The 19,969-nt window shown below is 42.9% G+C and overlaps 1 protein-coding gene across 1 annotated transcript in view; it reads right to left on the bottom strand.

Moving 5' to 3' along the window:
• Positions 1 to 3,238: 3,238 nt before the first annotated feature.
• Positions 3,239 to 19,969, bottom strand: part of CACNG4 (calcium voltage-gated channel auxiliary subunit gamma 4) — a 61,482-nt gene continuing 44,751 nt past the window's right edge. Inside the window, exons 3-4 of the mRNA XM_074971006.1 lie at positions 13,111 to 13,251; positions 3,239 to 8,921 (exon numbers count right to left, since the gene is read on the bottom strand). Coding sequence (XP_074827107.1) covers positions 8,383 to 8,921; positions 13,111 to 13,251 — 680 coding nt within the window. The 3' untranslated portion in view covers positions 3,239 to 8,382. The remainder of the gene's footprint in view (positions 8,922 to 13,110; positions 13,252 to 19,969) is intronic.

Genomic DNA, 19,969 nt, shown 5'->3' with positions numbered 1-19,969 from the left:
TTTTTAGGTTCCTTTTTAAATTGAGTGTTTTCTGCCACACCTGTTTGAAATGGAACCTCATGGTGATTCTATTCCAATTCATCCCCAGTTGTGCACTGTGTGAGCATCTTATGAATGCAGAGACAAGACTGATTCCCGGAAGAGCAGTTAACAAAAGGAAAACATTGGCATATCCTCCAGAAGGCTTTAGTATATAAACTATCATTAAGTGGTTCTAGCGATCTCCTGTTGGCAAGTGCCCGCATTTAAAAATCAATAACACATGAAATATAAACATACTATTAATGAGGACCTGTTGGGAAGCACAGGGGGGTTTAATTAGTTGCACTTTAGCAGCTGTGTCTGTGAGACACACAATTATGTCTTTTTCCTTGAGAAAATGCTAAATGAGATATCTCAGGACCAAAAGCTGCATTCTTTTCTGCCTGGAAAATTCATTGTCTAGCCTTGTGACCCTCTGGCATTTACACGTGTGGTTTTTCCAAGTGATAAAGGCCCTGTTTCAGCATGTGCATAATAGAAATGGGAACACAGAGTCAGATCCTGCAACCCTCTCCTCTCATGAGCCTCCTTTACTCATGCAAGCAATCCAAGTGATTTTAGTAGGGACTAATCAGTGAATAAGAACATCTCCCTTAGTAAGTTTACAGGCCAGTCTCATTGTCTCTAGACAGGAACCTAGCTAACTGTTCCATGATTTAAAGAAATGAAGCATTTCAATCAGGGAAATCATTCCTCTGTCCTAAAGTCCTGCAGTAAGGAAGTTGCCAGGTCTAATCCTTCACATGTTGATGATGTTCCTCACTGCCATAGAGTGAAAATCATATAGTGTGTGCTTGGGGACATGAAAGAGAATAACTAGTGCTACTCTCTGCAAGGAAAGCCCCCTAGGGTCTGTTGGATCCAGGACACATGTGTGACTGTCTCACTGTTTTTTTCCTGTGTGTTTAAACTGCTTTAGTTCAAAATCAGAGATGGGATTGAGCTGCAATGTTTGGACCTGAAGCTTCCCAGATTTCAGGGGTGTTTGGAGGAGACAATGTGTCTTGTCTCCTATCCATTCAAAGTGTATTTCCAGCAAATGAACCATACACAGATTCTAGCTAAAATGGCTTCTCCTTAGCTATATTCAGCTACCCTGACCCTGAGGTATCCCATCACCGCACCTGAGACTGGTGGACAATCTTGCCATTGACTTGAATGGGGCCAGGATTTTACCCTAGCTTTTTATTATAGAAACATAATGTCCATAACAAACAAATGAACATAACTGCTTCACACTGGCTTTGAAATAACCAGCCTGACTTCCTGCATTCCCCCCTAATCCCGACCTCTTCAAAAGGTAGAAATTCAACCTCTTCCGGAGGAGCTACATCCCCATCTCTGGCTGGTCACTGCTGACTGGTTGTCTGTGGGTTCAAGCTGTTAAAGGAATCTTTCCCAGCATGCATTTTTGGTAGGCGACCCTACATTTGGTTGGGCAAGGCATCAGATGTTGAAGTATGCATTTCAATCTTTTCTACAGGGTAAGGATTTTTTAGTTCCTATTATGTCAATTTATTTCCTTGTTCCCAAGAAGATGGCATATCCTCTCACCTGAAATCCTTCTCACTTTTCAAATGGGCCACAAAGCTTCTCCCTCCACTCCCCCAAATCATCTTCCTTTCCAATACTTATATCACGTATTTCTGTGTGCTGTGGGACAGCTAGGCTCACAAACTCAGGCTCACAACTCTGTCCCCCAGCTTGCCCTGCAATGTGGGAACATCCCTGCTGAACTATTTCATTCTTAGCCAGAGTCAAGGGCAGAGTCAGTCTTGCACCGAGAATGAGCTTTGACTTGCTTACCCCCTGGGAATGGAGGCATTTGAAACGATGAATCCTTTGTTTGCCTACCTCCAGATGTGTCCACTGATTATATATATATATACACACACACACACACACACACACACACACTTTATCTTTAGAGAATGTGGAGACTTGGGAAATGTAAAGGTGAAGTTAAAAGCACCATTTGAAGAAGAAATATTGCCTGCGATGACTGAATGGTTCAGAATGTTTTAGGGTGAATAGTGGGGCTGCTGAACTCATGACCTTTGTTCAGTGCATTTCTCGCAGCTGGGGATTGTATATTCATGACCATAGCAAATTTCTAGAGTTTTGAAATGTGGGTAGACAAGAGGATCTTTCTTCAGAGGAAAACTTACAAGACTGTAGAAAGACAAATGCACAGAAAAGAGTTTGCATTAGACCCTGGTGGGGATGGGAATGGATTGTAAGGGTATGATTTGACTTTTTTGGGAATCTGTGGGTCCTCAACACCTCTTGAAAATCAGGTCCTGGAAATCCCAGATTGGGGACCCAAAAACAGAGGCACACAAAATTAGCAAATACTTCCATAAACTTGGCTGCATGTCACTATGTCCACAGGGAGTCTGATGTGGACTCCTCGGTGAAAGTGTTACTGATCAGCATTTGCTTTTACTAGTGGATGTATATGCTGCAGTATTCATAAGGACTCATGGGCAAACCTCAAGAGGGTTGGGTTTGGGTTGGAAAAGCTTCCGGAAATTATGTAGCTTTTCCCAATGTTACCCAATCTCTTAGATGGAAATCTTGTGTGTAAGCATAGAGTTTATCCTGCAATGATTTGGACTTCTGGTTTGAGAGATACTGTGAGAATATTTTTTTTCTTGCAGTATGTTGTCTTGTAGTAGCCTTCCCAGCTACAACTAGGGTGTTAAGAGATGTGTGAAAACAACCTCAAAAATAAATGTAACCAAATTTCATTATCCCACCTCCTTCCCTCCACCGCCTCTCATCCCCCCCAAAATTCCTAGTTCAAGTTCATTTAGAATTCTGGACAAAAGTTTAAATTTTTTTTGTCCAGAGCAGGGTCATCGATCCTAATTGCAGGTTGCTAAAACATTCACTTGAAGTTGTCTCAAACAGTATCACCAAACTTTTCTGTGAGGGGCTATGAGATGCCTTGTCTCAGTTTCCACATTCTGACAAGTTGAACATCTGATTGGATCTGGTTGGCCAGTGGGACTGGAACTGATGAGATAAGAGTCTATGTCATTACCCAGTGAAATAGTCTCCTGGGTTAGACTCTTTCTAGTTACAGGGATACTGACAAGATTAAAAATATATACCCATTTTACCAGAAAACCCACACTTTATAAGTATTCAGCCCAAGGAATTTGTAAATTAAAATCTGTATACCTTCTCCACACATTTAAAACATTTTATTTAAAAATAATAGTAAGTACAGTATACGTATTTGTGATTATATGGGCAGAACTGATGCACATTGGAAATAATACTTTTAGAACTGCAGACAGAAATATAACCTCAAGGGACATGGCACATTAGCCCTTGTGGATATGTGACCTATACAGAAAGAACAGAAAAAGAAATGCTAAAATGCTCTATTACTAAATATAAACAGCATGTGAAGTGACTGCTATTTTCATCCCTATTCTGTTTGGAATGAGAAATAGGAAGAGATGGATGAATAACTCCATGTAGCTTTTTTTGTCGGTTAATACTGAATGCTGTGTTTTCTGGCTAGGATTATTTCAGACAACCTGATTATTATTATTATTAATAATACTGGGGTAGCATCTAAAAATCCTAGAGATCAGAGCTCCATTGTGCCCAGTACTGTCCACACATAAAACAATAGGAGATTCTGTTACCTTGTGTTGTTGTGTTTTACCTTAACCCTAGAGTAGTCAAACTGATTTCAGAGGGACTACTCATGGAGTAAAAGACTACTCAACAGCACGCTGGTGGAAAAATTTTGAATGAAACATTGTCTGGTTGGGAAACTAGGTTTTGTCAAAATCATAAGAACATAAAAACGGCCATAGTGGGTGAGAACAATGGTCTATCTAGCCCAATAGCCTGTCTTCCGACGGGCCAGTGCCAGGTGCTCCAGAATGAATGAACAGGACTGGGCAATTATTGAGTTATCCAATCCCAACTTCCCCAGCCAGAGGCTTAGGGACACCCAGAGCATGGGGTTGTATCCCTGACTATCTTGGCTAATAGCCATTGATGGACCTGTCCTCCATGAACGTATCTAATTATTTTGTGAGCCCAGTTATAGTTTTGGCCTTCACAACATCTGCTGTCAATAACTTCCACAGGTTTGCTGCGCATTGTGTGAAGAAGTACTTCCCTATGTTTGTTTTAAACCCGCTGCTTATTAATTTAATCAAGTGACCCCCCCTGTGTTTTTTGTGTTATGCAAAGGAGTAAATAATACTACTTTATTCGCTTTCCGCACACCACTCATGATTGTACAGACCTCTGTCATATCTCTGCCCCCTTTAGTCATCTCTTTTCTAAGCTGACCAGTCCCCAGTCTTTTCAATCTCTCCTAACATGGAAGCTGTTCCAAACCCTTACTCAAAATTTTTCTCAGGAAAAAATTGACTTCGGCAGAGTTTTTCATTGGGGGGGGGGACTCAAAATGAAATGAAATCTTTATTTCAGTTTGACCAAAGAGAAACATTAATATATCGCAACATCTGCCTGATACTCCCTAGTGACTCATGGGAGTTGGAGTCCAAGGTTGTTCATGCCCCTATTCTGCCCTATGGGCCTGGCTCTCTTGCCAGACTACATATCCCACCAAAGTGTTCCCCTGTTGAAATTCTATTTTCCATAACAACTCTACTCAGTGTGAATATGGGTGGCAGCTTATGACCCAAAAAACTCCAGGGCTACATGCCCAGAGCTCAGTGCCCCTGTTCTTAGAGAATGGAGATCTAAATAATGCCAGAAATTGGCACAACATCTTAGGTTCTAAGGGCAAATGACCTGTATAAAAACAAAAGCTAGGACAGCTGTGTTGCTAAGAAGCGCCCCGTGAAGCTGAGAGGTTCTGTGGACCCAGTGTAGATGTACAGTACAAATATACATGCGTGGTTCTGCAAGTTTGACTCACACTTTAGAAAAAGTCTCATACTTCAACCTGAATCAGTTTTTGTTTTCAAACAGTCACTGATATAAGGTGATTTAAAAAAAACAAACCAAACCAAAAACTACCTTCACACTGTCAGCTTTCTTTTCAATGGCCATGAGTTTAGTACAGGGATCTGCAACCTTTGGCACATGGCCCGCCGGACAACCTACATCTAACTCTTGATTTGAAAGGGAATGACTTTTTTAAACTACAGCAAATACAAATGAGGACTAATTTCTAACTGTTACTTTATTAACACAATAGGAAACAATTCTGGGGAATTGTACTTGAAAATACATTGACTATAATAGGTGTAAATTAATAAGCATTTAGTATGACACATTGAGACAGAATGCTTTTCTTTAATGTGATTTTCTACCTCTATCATAGCTAATAAAATGATTTTAATTATTAAGAAATCTCAAAAAGGTAGGAAATTTATTGTTTGAAAGCATAAAGATTTATGTAAAAAATTCTCTTCAAGATGTTTAATAATTCCACCTACTCCCACCCATCCCTCTTCCTCAAAAAGTTCTGTATTGGAAAGTAGATAAGAATTTTCCCTCCTGTTCAAATCAGCATTTGAAAAATTAAAAAAGCTATTAATATCTTTCCCTTTAATGCCTTGCCATAGAATAAAGCACAGCTATGTATACGCTTTGAATTCCCTACATTCCATTCTATTCAGCTCTCAGAGTGAAATTCACCCCAGTACAGAGGACTTAAACAAGAATCCTAGCAGAGTTTTAGAGCCACATAAACTCTTAAAGAGGAATTAATGCACCAATCCACTTAAATTGGATTACTTGCAAAATTAAGCATGTCTTTAAGTGCTCGATTGAGGCCTAAATGGGATTTAAAGAGGACAAGGAGAGGATTCTTTAAAAATTGGGATTGTATCTGATTTTCCTTTTTTGTGATGGTGTGAGAAGGCCTGAGCTGTTTGTGAGTTTTGTTGTTGGTTTTTTTATTTTTAATTCCTGTCATTTGGAATGTCAAGGCAGCTCCTCCTGGATTTTTGCAGGACTCAGCTCAAGTTTACAGGGAACGCTTGTGCTCTAGTTGAAAGATTAAGGGATGTTCAACCTTTAACGAAGACATCCTTTACGTAAAATATCACTTAATCATTGACTTTAAGTAGGGGTTCACAAACAAAGCATTTTAAACAGTCTGCCTGAGGACTCCAACCCTCAGGTGTTTAACTTCCACAGTTTTGGCTCATGTGATGTTGTTTCATTAATCCACCATTCACCATAGAGGCTTCAGGGTCGACAAGACCTAGGGGCAACTCTACGCTTAAAACACTTGCATTGATGCAGCTGCGCTGATGCAGTGCTTTAATGAAGATGCTGTATGCCAACAGGGGAGAACTCTTCTGTCGGCATAGTTAATCCACCTCCCCGAGAAGCGGTAGCTATGTCGGTGGGAGACGCTCTCCTGCCATGGGGAGTTAGGTCAGTACAACTATGTCGCTATGGGGTGTGGATTTTTCATAGTTATGCCGCTATAGGTCTGTAGAGTAGACCAGACCTAGGGCTGGTCTCTTCAAAGGAGCTGGATCCTTAGCTTCCATGAGGCCTGGCCCAAAACCCATTGAAGTCAGTGGAAGGACTTCCACTGAGTTCAATTATCTTTCGATCAAGCCCTTAGAGTCTTTTGAAAATCCCAGCCTACAAGTCTTTGATGCTCTCCTCAGGGTCCCTTAAACTGTGTGAGAGCTCCCTGTCACTCCAGTCTGTCTGCCTGATCAGGAAACGCCTTGAAATTGTGCTAGTTTAAATCTTGCCTTGCAGGTAACTTTCAGTGAACTCCAGTTCCACAGGAATGTGGCTTTGCAGTGTCCAGTTCCTCTCTCTGGACATTCATAGAAATTATCAAATCCGCTGGCTGTAAAGAGGCAGAATACACTCCAGCCTGTTGGCTTAGAGAGGATACTCGCCTTCCCTGAGGAGAGCATCACAATGTCTAATGTAAAAATGAAATAGGAATTTAAAAGAGAAAATATTTCAGCCCTTTTTAGAAAAATCATAAAAAAGCAAATAACAAACCAAAACCCACAAATCCACGTTTTTCCCCACCGTAAGTTACGTACAGTGTCCTGTGGGCCTCTCTGCACTTAGTGAATTCCATCATTCCAGAATAAATTATGTTACTTCGAACCACAGTTTCGGCATAAAAACAACTGCAACTTGCACCCCAGGGTGCTTCTTCATAATAAAAAGTTTAATAAATATCTAGTAAACTGCAATTATTTTTGTTCTATCTTTTAAAATTGTCATTACATGACCTATAAGTCCGCATTTTGCAGAAATGTTCACCACTCCGAATAGTATATTGGATCAGTGGATTAGCTTTCCCTTTTCTTACACACGTAGCCTAGATACCTTAACTTGCACTAGCATGAGTGTTGCACTTGTGAAGCGTCAAGAAAAAAGTAATGTGCAACCCTTGCGGAATCTTCAATTTCACAGTTATTGGTTCCCGCAGGCCCAGCTGTTTCCTGTTCCTGCAACGCGTAGTGTATAGGAGACTGATCCTGAGAGGTAGGGTGCACCCTGTACATTCAGGAAGCACTCAGCACCTGGCAGGATCAGGCACTCGGTCTATTAGCAATGAGACGATTCAAGTGTTCTAAACTTTAGGCAAGAAATGATATTTGCCAATACGTTGGAGCAGCTTGCGCTTTAACCCCGCACCATTTCATGATTTTAGGATGCATCCACCCTATGCTCACTGCTTCATCTGCATTGGCTCCATCAGCTCCTTGGTTCTATTGCACAGGGATCTAACAGTGGAGGCAGTACTGACCGCTGTTGCTCGCCCACTGTAGGATGCTGCAACACGCGGTACACTGGCGTGCTACAGTTCAGTAGCACAGGCTGGCTGCAAATAGTTTTGCCTTCTAGATTTTATTTTCTTGAGGAGGCAGTTGCTTCTGAGACAGACCTCTGCTCCCTCTTCCCTGTGTGAAAGGAAACTGGATCGTAGTTTTGAAGAGCTCTGTTTGTGATACGCTTTGGATTTGGCAATGAATTATAATTATTTTAAGGGACTTTATTTAAAAAAATCACACTGCAATTCTTCTGTTATTCTGTAAAACGCCCTGGTAGCTAACTCTTTTCCAGTTTCTCCGACACATTGTATACACTACAAAACTGCAGGGACGTGAGCTGCTTTCACTTTCTTGTGACACCGGGAACTTTAATGAAACAAACTCCAAATAGCTTTTAAAACAGCTATGAATGTACAATATCTTTAGGCCATTCCAGTATTCCAAGGTCTCCATTTGCTATCCCAGCACAAGTTCTGTTTTGAGAAGGATTATAAATTGCCCCTTCTCTTTTTTGAAGGCTCCATTCTGTTTTGACACTTTAAAAGAGAGAGAGAGAGAGAAAGCAAACCCTTCAGACAGGCGTTGTTCTCCTGTTAACCATACTGATGTGGAGTCCTTCTTTAAATTCCTTCTGAAGAAAGTTGTGGACCTGCAGAAAGCTGGCTTCTTGGTCCGCACTGTAACTGGCTGCAGTTGTAACCTTCAAGGGTTCTCTGGACAGAGTGTACATAGAAATTTCATTCATAGGGATGGAACTGGCAATCTTCATGCCAACTGGAGAAACATCCCTAGACGGAGAAGGCTCTGTAGATTGGGAGCTTGATCTGGATCTCCTTCTCCTGTACCTATAGCTTGGCATCCTGGCATAAGGGGAAGAGGAAGAAGTCTTAAGGAATTCCCTCTTGGTTTTAAATCTCAACTCTTTGTTTTTCTCAATGTAAATGTTCACTGCCAGTACTCCTATGGTTTCAGCCACAATAAAAGACAAAGCTCCAAAGTAAAAAGACCAGCCGTAGTTGTAATGGTTCTTTTTGTCCTCATCTCTCTTATCACTTGGGTCACCTGCGTTGCTGGATATATAGACAATGATCCCTATGATATTACTTAGTCCTGGAAAAAGAAACAAAAAATTAGTCTTTATCAGTGGGAAGGCAGAAACTCAAACCAAATTGCCCTCTAGATCTGAAAACTTAAAATTGCTACAAGGCAAGATTTCATTTATTTATAGTAAACAATATATTAGCAGTCATAAACTTCAAAACAAACCAAAAAGTTTGTCAGTGGGTAGGCATAAAAATATCTAATGGAAACAAGAGACATGATCTCACTGAATGTTTATAATAACTCTTAGAAAGCCTGAGCCAACCCTCATTGAAGTCAGTGGAAATATTTTGATTGACTTCAGTGCAATTTGATTCAGGGATATGTAGGACTTTTCATACACAGATCTCAAAGTGCTTCACAAAGGAAGAAAAGTATCATTTTGCAGATGGGGAAAATGAGCCACTGAGACTTACCCAAATGACATAGCAGGGCAGAATCAGGAACAGAACCCAGATTTCTAGATTTTCATGCCAATGGCCTGTCCACTGTGTCACACAGTCTCACAAGTTGCTTGCATATTCCCACTAACTTTGATGAAGCAGGACTGGTCCATAGTTCTTTGTTAATGGTGACAGAGCAGTGACAAGTCAGAACTGGCTAATGAGGTTTAATGGCCTTATAATATTCAGAAGTGGTAATAAAGATACATTGTGAGCCCCGGGCTAAAGCTGTTCACCTTGATCAAAATAAATTATCCTTCACCTTGATGGATTTTCATCTAAATGCTGCATACTTAATATCACAGGCGGTGTTTTCTGACACTATACTTGGGGCAAAGAAAAACCTTGGCTGTGAGAGGTGCCTGATTCAGAGTCCACATGGCCACCTAATTTTAATGTCTTTAACAAAGTGTAAAACACTTGTGTTACTGGCCTTAGATGAAGGGCAGTGAAATCTCACTTCCAGGAAGAACTCATTAGGTTAAGTGCCTTGCCAGGATTTCCTTGTTAAAATGCTTCAAGAACTTAGTTTGTCTCATGAGATTTGCCTCAGATGAAGTTGTTGATGTCCTTGAACTCCTGGGAAAAAGAACAGAAAGGGATCCCTCCCGCACCTGGTCCCCCACCTATTAGTCATCTGATGGGAAATGGCAAATCCCGAAAGCTCTGTGTATAGTCTGGGAGCTAAATCCTGCTTTTAGTAGAAGTTTGGAGTGCATAAGGCAAGCTGGATTTGGCCCTGTGTGCTATAAAATGCTAGACACAATTTATAGTAGAATCATACGATGCCATTTCACATTTTAAAAGTGAAGAAGGAGCTTAAAATGTGTGAAGGAAATCCATGAAACACAGACCAAATGGGCTGATATGCAGCGTGCCATCTGCTCCGTTTGTACCAAATCACAGGGGCAATGGCAAACCAGAACACAGACACCTTGCTGGAGATGATGAGGTTCAGTGTGCTCCTTTATGTGTATCAGAGACTGCTGGGACTTATGTAAGTATCCAGGGAGCTCTCGGAAGCCCCTGGCAGTCTGAGAGGAAGCTCGCGCATGCCCACACTATGTTCATTCAGCCCCTGTGCTCTTAGAAATCCACTAGCATATTCATAAAATGCACCACCAAGGTATTTATTCCTGCATGTTATTTCTGCAACTTGTGTGCTGCAAGGTATGTTTCACTTCTCAAATCTCTCTCACTGTCATTTGTTGAGAAGGGCTGAGACTCCATCATTTGGGTCCAGCTGCAGATTTCAGGCAGCCTGAAGTTGATGGGTGTAAGCATCCAATGCAATTTAAGTTTGGCTCTGTCATAAATATAAAGGGAAGGGTAAACCCCTTTAAAATGCCTCCTGGCCAGAGGAAAAATCCTCTCACCTGTAAAGGGTTAAGAAGCTAGGATAACCTCGCTGGCACCTGACCAAAATGACCAATGAGGAGACAAGATACTTTCAAAAGCTGGGGGGAGGGAAAAACAAAGGGTCGGTCTGTGTGATGCTTTTGCTGGGGACAGAACAGGAATGGAGTCTTAGAACTTAGTAAGTAATCTAGCTAGATATGTGTTAGATTATGATTTCTTTAAATGGCTGAGAAATTAAGTTGTGCTGAATAGAATGGATATTCCTGTCTGTGTGCCTTTTTGTAACTTAAAGTTCTGCCTAGAGGGATTCTCTATGTTTTGAATCTAATTACCCTGTAAGGTATTTACCATCCTGATTTTACAGAGGTGATTCTTTTTACTTCTATTAAAATCCTTCTTTTCAGAAACTGAATGTTTTTTCATTGTTCTTAAGATCCAAGGGTTTGGGTCTGTGGTCACCTATGCAAATTGGTGAGGATTTTTACCAAACCTTCCCCAGGAAGTGGGGTGCAAGGGTTGGGAGGATTTTGGGGGGAAAGACGTTTCCAAACAATGTTTTCCTAATAAAAATAAACCCAGATAAATGTTTGGTGGTGGCAGTGGAAGTCCAAGGGCAAAGGGTAAAATAGTTTGTACCTTGGGGAAGTTTTAACCTAAGCTGGTAAAAGTAAGCTTAGGAGGTTTTCATGCACGTCCCCACATCTGTACCCTAGAGTTCAGAGTGGGGAAGGAACCTTGACAGGCTCATTTTCCAAGCCTTGAATTTAGCCCCTCCAACATATTAGTGTGGCCAAAGTTTGGCCTCTAACATAGGGACCATTTGCAAAATGTGATTTTGGATTTCAAACATGGCTAGCAGGGGATGGTTTCATTTGAACCTTCTGTGGTCATTTGGATTTAACTCTGATTTCTCCCATACTTCCATGGACAGCAGCCCCATTTGTGCTGTTTGTGGATCTGTTGCATGGTATGATACTAACATTCTGCTGTCATTTGATATGGCATCCCATGCAAAAAGATGCGTTAGCCAGCTTCCTGCTGAGAGTGGATATGTGTTTTATCATTGATACATGTATTTTAAAGGGCCCATTACTAGAGTAAGCTGCTATGCTCTTCTTTTTGCTGCTGTGCACAGATGTTGGAAGAGGACATGTTATTTGGTAGCAGGACAGAATGTGGAAAGCGCATCTGCTGAGTGGAAACTCTCATTTTAAAAACCATTGCACACTCAAGAGCCAAAGAGAAGCTTCATTAAAATCCGTGGAAAAATCCTCATCAAGCCACAAACCATTGAGGCTCTTATGGGAGATATCTCTGTCCCTTGGCTGACCAAGTCTCCCTCGCCGTCTTCCCTGCTTGGCCTCAATCTCTAAACACAACAAATTATAAATACTACTAGCTGGCTTTTAATTCTGACTTGTGATTCAGAATCCTTATGTGTGAAAGGCAATGAGCTTTGAGAAGCCAGTTCCAGTCTCCGATTATAGGCTTGGTGCAGTTTGAAGGGGTTTTAAGAAACAGTATTTGACCTCCTCCTGTCCTGCTGTGACCATCTCCCTCTGCAGCAAACCACATTTATGTATCCTAAACACTGTAGGGCCATTTGGACAAATGTCCTTAAAATGAGCTATGTGGAGGGTTACACATCTGGCTGAGACTTCAAAAGAGCCCAAGGGAATTAGATGCTGTCTAGTTAAGGTACTTACGTGGTCCCAATTAGTGTAGTATCTGAGCACCTTTAATTTTATTTAGCCTCACAACACCCCAGTGAGATAGGCCAGAAGGGACCATTGTGGTTATGGGGGGAGGGATAGCTCAGTGGTTTGAGCATTGGCCTGCTAAATCCAGGGTTGTGAGTTCAATCCTTGAGGGGGCCATTTAGGGATCTGGGGCAAAAATTGGGGATTTGGTCCTGCTTTGAGCAGGGGGTTGGACTAGATGACCTCCTGAGGTCCCTTCCAACCCTGAAGTTCTATGATGGTTGTCTAGTTTGACCTTCTATATAACCCAGGCCAGAGAATTTCCCCAAATCCAGATCCAGTCTAGGTTTAAAAATTGTCAGTGATGGGACAATCCACCACAATCCTTGGTAAATTGTTGAACTAGTCACACTGGAAGCCTGCATAAAGCAAGTATTTGAACTCAAGTCTCCGAAGTCCCAGGCTAGTATCATGAACACTGGACCATCTTTCCTCCACTTTCCAATTCAATGGGTTTTGGGCACTTGGTGCCATTCTTTTAGAAATCCCAGCCTTTGCTTCTCAGCACATCACAGCTCCTACTGCAGGCAGCCATACAGCGGGAGTGGTTTATCTGCTGAGCCTTGTCTATGTGTTTGCTTTTCCAATTTAGAAAGGAGACGCTACTAAATAAATACGTTTCAGGCAAGAATGTACCTGCTGCAACAAACAGAATCCCAGCACTGAGGATAATGTTGTTTTTGCTGTTGTAAATCCTTCCTGCTCCGACACAGAGTCCTCCCAGTAATAGCAATATTGTGCTGAGGATGGGGAATACGCTGGAGGCGCGGACAATACCTGAGGGATATAGAAGAGGGAAAACATGACAGACAGTAATTAGCCCAGATCCCTTTTCAGGTGCTAGCATAGAGATCACAAGGCACATTTCCTCAGGGTGACCCTCAGCCTCTGCTGGCCTGGCACCATCACGGCGTTTGCATTTGGAGGCAGGTTTTTAGACCCAAGGTCATGAGCCGATGGCTGATGTGATGGAGACAAAGTGATTGTGACTGCAGATGCAGTACTTTTCATTTGCTGCTCCTAAACGTTTTGAGATTTCTGCTGGCAAGTTTGCAGCTATTACCATAATCTGTCTTTTGATGCGGCTGCATGCGGAACGCTTTTGAAAATGTACCAGCCAATGACTAACCCCCATCATCTTGCAGGCAAAAGCACTGAAAAATACATGAGCTGACTATTAACTATGTAATGCCATGTGGGCAGCTTTATGAGATGTAGATGTGGTTTGGTACATGTGTGACATCTGCAAATTCAGGTAATTAAGCCCTTTGTCTTCATGACACAGTCTTGCTAGCATCTCTCTCTGTCAGCTGTCGGATACTGAGAATAGTGTATCGTGAGTATTGGCATTTAATTGGGATCATTTGTCAGTCTCTCTTTATTTATTTATATGTTAGGCACTTTCAGGCCCTCCACCAACATGGTATCTAAGCCACCATGGGAGAATTTAAACACTGCCAGGGCAGGCCAGGCATCAAAACCAGGGCACCCCTAGGTTAGAGAACAACAGAAAGGAATGAGGAGGGGAAAACAAATGGAGTAAATGAAATGAGCTTAAACAAACAAACAGGAGGAAGAAGAAGGCTGAATACACAAACAAAAGGAGGAGGAGGAAGAAATATGGTAGAATGCACTAGAAATAGTGATACAGAACAAAAAAGAAAAGAGGGGCCTATGGGGGTGGGGAGTGGGAATACACTGACTAAACTGTTCTGGAAACCAAGAATTGTAACAAAAACATAAAGGGATAAAGGTCGGTGTGTGTGTGTGGGGGGAGGGTGAGATTTTGTAACAAGGGCCACAGAGAGGTCAATGTGCAAAACAGAGAAGGAGAAATCATCACGGGGGGCACAAAGGCATAAGGACATGAAGGGGTGGGGTTGGTGGTGGCTAGTACAGAGTGGGAACCCCGATGACGCTAAAGGATCTGGTTAGCGGTGAGTAATGGGAATCTAGTACGCTAACTGCAATGTGTCGCACGAATGACGTGTTCTCTCTTGGGTGAAATTTCGAGGCCCATCTCCTCGTTTGGCAGGTCTGGTGAGCCAGGCCCGTTTCCCGAGGAGAAATGGCCAGATGTAGTAGCTGAGGTTTCTCATTTTAGTTTCAGTGGCAGTGATTTGCCCACATTAGCCAAGTACCTTCTAACCCGGCTGTTTGCCAGGGCTCTCCGCGGCTTCAGTCCTGCTCCCATGGTAATGAATGACAAAAACTCTCACGCACTGCAGCAGGAGCAGGCTTGGGCACCACCATCATGATATATTATTTGTACTGCAGTAGCGCCTACGAGCCCTAGTCGTGGACCAGGACCCTACTGTGCTAGGTTCTGTACAAACACGGAACAAAAAGACCCTCCTTCCCTAAAGAACTTACAACTGTTTTGAACTGTAGTTGTGAGAAAAGTTTGCATCCTGCTATACTTGGCATCTTGGCTCCATAAGGCCTGTTTATGCTGGAGATATTTTCTAAGCAGTTATAAAACTGGTTCAGATAAAATAATGTAAACCTATCTAGAGCTGTTGCGTGGATCCAGTTTTAGGCAGCCTGAACTGGTTTTAGGATGAATATGCAAAGAAAATATATTTCCATTATTGGCTGATTTCTTGCTGGGACACATGGTCTGCTACACCTGTTCCTGCTGCTGCCTTCTATTTTGCTTCTCACACAATCACTTCACTCATTTTACTGTCATCTTATGAGTCTCAAAGCAGCACATGCAGCTCACACAAGCTCTGGTGCTAGAAACTGTGTGAATAACTGATTTTTTTTATTTGCCAGCAATTCCAAAAAAATGGAAGGTATTTGTTTTGATTTAGAGCTTTTTAAGAAGGGTTTTTAATTAATTAAAAATAAAATAAAATTTAAAGCAAATTTTGAAATGAAAAGTTGTTTCAAATAAAAACAATTTGGTGAATTTGCAAAATGTTTCACTTGACCCGAATCTGCATTTTTCACCAAAAGTTTCACCTGAAAAATTTCACCCACCTCTCCTGTTGCTATCATAGATAGTGTCTCCTCCTGTCTCTTGGTGTCTCTCAAGTAACACCTCTGAAACATGTGACAGTGGACTCTGAAGCTTCCCTGAGAGAGGCAGTGCTATTTAGACCTTGTCTAAACATAAAGTTTGTACTGACATAGCTATATTGGTCAGGGATGTGAAGAAAGCCTCACACCCTGGTAATAAGTGTACTAACAATCCCTCCACTGTAGATGCAGCTTAGGGTTACCATACGTCCGTATTTTCCCGGACATGTCTGGCTTTTTGGTTCTTAAATCGCCGTCTGGGAGGAATTTTTAAATGTCAAAAAATGTCCGGGATTTTTTTATTATTTTTCCCCAAAGAAGAGTCGATCATTCGAGAAAGAAAGTGAATGTTGGTCACTCAAGAGAGTGCCCGCTTTTCCCACCTAGTTCCCAGTGCTTGCACCGCAAACCAGCTGTTTCGCACGGCTGGGTGGGAGGGGGAGGAGGGGGAACGCAGCGCGCTCAGGGGAGGAGGCTGGGCCGGGGCGGGGATTTGGGGAAGGGGTCCAATGGGGCAGGGAGGGGGCGGAATTGGGGAGGGGACTTTGGGGAAGGGGTTTGAATGGGGGTGGGGAAGGATTGGAGTTGGGGCGGGGCCAGGGCCAGGGTGCCTCTTTTTTGAATGTTCAAATATGGTAACCCTAATGCAGCTGTAACACCACAAGAGTGCTATGCTGCTCCAAGCCAATGTCATAGGTGGTGGTCCAACACTGGCAGGACTCCTCTTTCTGTCGGCGCACGCTGTGTCTACACTGGGGGCTAGGCCAGCATAGGATGTGCAGTGTAGATAGTGCCTTCTGTTAATCTGCATGTCCTGTTAATGGGGCCATTCCCCAGGGCATCCTGAAGGTTGGGATTCCACTCTATTGTCCCCATTTATTTGTGGTGTATAACGTAACGTACAACATAAGGACCAATTGACAAGATTTTCAAAAGCAAATAGTGATTTTTTTTTTGGGTGCCCATCCTGGGGAGCCTTAAAGGGGGCTAATTTTTCAGAAAGTGCTGAGCACCCACCCTTGGAATATCAGCACCCTTTAAGGTGCTTGGAGCTGGGCACCCAAACACTTAGTCATTCATGAATATCTTTGTCAAAGGCAGAAAATTCATAGTAATAGATTTCAGAGTAACAGCCATGTTAGTCTGTATTCGTAAAAAGAAAAAAGAAAAGGAGTACTTGTGGCACCTTAGAGACTAACCAGTTTATTTGAGCATGAGCTTTCGTGAGCTACAGCTCACTTCATCGGATGCACTCATTCCCCTCCCCAATTCATGCTGTTCATTATGATTTCACTTAAACTAAAATGACTTCCTTAAAATGTTGCTCTGTTACTAGAGAATACTTGCTACAGAAGCCAAATTCACAGTGTGGGCTGTTCTACTCCTAATAATTAGCACCCCGGATGATATTTTCTTTATTAGTTAATTAACACACAAAGAGTCAAAACATGGCATTTTCTTCCCACACAATAGTACAGAGTTTTCCTTCTACAACATGTATTTTTGGTCCTGAAGTTTAAAAGCAGCTCATGTGTACTGTGCAGAGTTTACATATGTTTCCCCATACTGGTAATAAAATGACAACACATCAAAAAATATTAAGGGAATCCAGTTTTTGCTTTCTCCTCTGTTTTTTTCTTCTTTACTGTCCTATCTCTTTGCATAGAATTTTCTGCGCAACTATCCCTTATGACACCTCCGATGGTAAAGAAACTGCAGCACAGTTCCACGCTTTTGACACAGGGCTCAGAAAGGTCTACCTTTCTGTTCTGGCTTTTACTTTCCCCTGGAAGGGTGTAGCTACGTGAACAGTGTGGGTTACATTTTCAAAAATGGAAGCTGCAGACCACTGTGCAACAGCACATCCCTGGGTGCATAGGCAATTCCCGACTGCTATGGGCATGCACTGCAGAAATTCATGCACAGTTACCCATGGGCCCCGATCCTGCAAGCTGCTCTGTGCCAATGCAGAGCCCCATTCAGTGGGGCTCACTGGGGCCCCAACATCACACATCAATTAAGCAAATGTTTACATTCCACTGAAGGGAATAGGAGTTAAGCCTATGCTTAAGTGCGGTGCGGAACAGGGATGGCTTGCTGAATCGGGGCCTTTGAGCAGAGGGGGTCTACCTGTGGAGCAGTTTGCAGGTTCAAAGTCTAAGGGCCGTATTTACAAAGGTATTTAAGCGCCTAAATATGCAGCGAGGCACCTATTGCAAGTTACAAAGGCACCTGTGCAGGCTGGGTGCCTAACTCATTTTTAGCTGTGTAGTAGCCGTGTTGGTGCCAGGAGATTAGAGAGATAAGGTGAGTGAGGTAATATCTTTTATTGGACTAGCTTCTGATGGTGAGAGAGACGAGCTTTCGAGCTCCATAGAGCGCTTCTTCCAATCTGGGAAATGTACTCCGAGTGTCACAGCTAAATACAAGACGGAACAGATTATTTAGCATAACTAATTAACGCATATTTCAAGGGTCCATTCAGTGTAAAGTGGCCCCTTAGCACCTCTCCAGTCATGGGGGGAAGCTGGCGGGGGTGTGTGATTTAAGTGGGTTATAGATTGTTGTAATAAATCCAGTGTTTCTGTTAAGTCTGAAGAAGAGCTCTGTGTGATCTCGAAAGCTCGTCTCTCTCACCAACAGAAATTGGTCCAATAAAAGACATTACCTCACCCACCTTGTCTCTCTAATATTCTGGGACCAACATGGCTACAGCAACATTGCATAGAACTTACCGTTCAGATGTATATTTTCTTGATTTCCACAAGCACCTGCAGTAGCTGCAGGTGGAAGAGCAGATGCACTTTTGCAGAACCCGGATCTTCCTTTTTTTTTTTTTTTAAATAATGCCCCTTTTCTTTCACCTACTTGACTTTTATTGTCTTAACACAGTTTGGCTGGGATAACTTGTGAGTGGGAGAGCCACAAATCATAGGCGTCGACTCTGTGGGTGTTCCGGGGCTGGAGCACCCACGGGGAAAAATTAGTGGGTGCTCTGCACCCACCGGCAGCCAAGCTCCCCGTCCTGTCCCACCCCACCTCACCTCCTCCTCTGCCTCCTCCCCTGAGCGTGCCATGTCCCCGCTCCTCCGCCTACCTCCCAGCACTTGCCGCCACCAAACAGCTGTAGCAAGCTCCGGGAGGAGTGGGAACGTGGCGTGCTGAGGGGAAGAGGCAGGGCCGGGGTGGGGATTTGGGGAAGGAGTCGGACTAGGGGCAGGGAGGGGGTGGAGTTGGGGCGAGGACTTTGGGGAAGGGGTTGGAATGGGATGGGATGGGAGGGGGCGGGGCACGGGTGGAGTCGGGGCAGGGCCGGGGACAGAGCGGGGTAGAGCACCCACCGGCACCAGTAGAAATTGGCGCCTATGCCACAAATCATGTGAATGAGTGATGTGGTCATTCCATACAAGAGCCAACAACATCTCTGTTCTCTGCTCTGTGAGTACCTGCTTTGTTTATGGCACAGGTTTTAAGGAAAAGCTCATTCTGACAATGTTTAAAGTGTTACAGTTGATTTCACTGGTAGTACTGTCAAATCCTTTCACCTGTAAAGCCAGGTTACAGTAGCAAATCTCAGATCTCTTACCAGTATAATTTCTTTTCTCTACTTTTGCCTTATCCTAGCTACCACATGTGGCTGGAGGAATTAGGACATTTTTATTGCCGGGTTCCTTTTATTTAAAAAAAAAAAAAAAAAAGTATTGTCAATAGGAGAACTGCTCATCAGGATTTAATCTTCGCAGTTACACTTACCAGTTAGATAGTGGACGGAGTGCAAGTGGGAAGATCAAAGGCGCAAAATAAATTCAGTTTATTATTACAGAGCTCTCCCAGCACTCTAAAAAAAACCCCCACCCCCATGGGGGAATAGCTCCCAGCGTTGGGAGTGTGGCTTCCAGCATTGGTGCACTGTCTACACGGCCACTTTACAGCGCTGAAACTTGCGGCGCTCAGGGGAGTGTTATTTCACATTCCTGAGCGCTGTAAAGTGGCAGTGTAGACAAGGCCTTTGTCATGCAGTCCATGGACAAAGTGCTACGAATACATTGGGGCGAATTCTCCTTTCAGTTACACCAATGCAACTGCATTGGTTTGGTGTGTCCTCTATGGAATCAGCTGTTCCATTGTGCTAGCTCCAGAAATCATACGCCTGTCAACTTCTTACCATGCTGTGCTGTGTTCAGTCATCTGTAGTTTAAGTCTCTGTGCAGGCCTGTGTGAGGAACTTTTTTAAAACCTATACCTAGTGGGGTTACTTTTACCACAAAAGATTGAGTACAAGTCTTCTGTGCACATGTGAGCAGTTATGGCATCTGTCATTTGTTTATTTAGTGGGACGTCTCAATGGTAAATAGGAAAATTGAAGTGTATATAAATCTCTTGATGGTACATGGGTTTTTAAACACACACACACACACACACACACACACACACACACACACACACACACACACACACACACACACACACA

Source organism: Natator depressus, chromosome 14 (genome assembly GCF_965152275.1).
Source record: "Natator depressus isolate rNatDep1 chromosome 14, rNatDep2.hap1, whole genome shotgun sequence".
Taxonomy (NCBI): Eukaryota; Metazoa; Chordata; order Testudines; family Cheloniidae; genus Natator; species Natator depressus.
The sequence above is the reverse complement of the archived record's forward strand: the minus strand, read 5'-3'. Positions and strand labels throughout refer to the sequence as shown.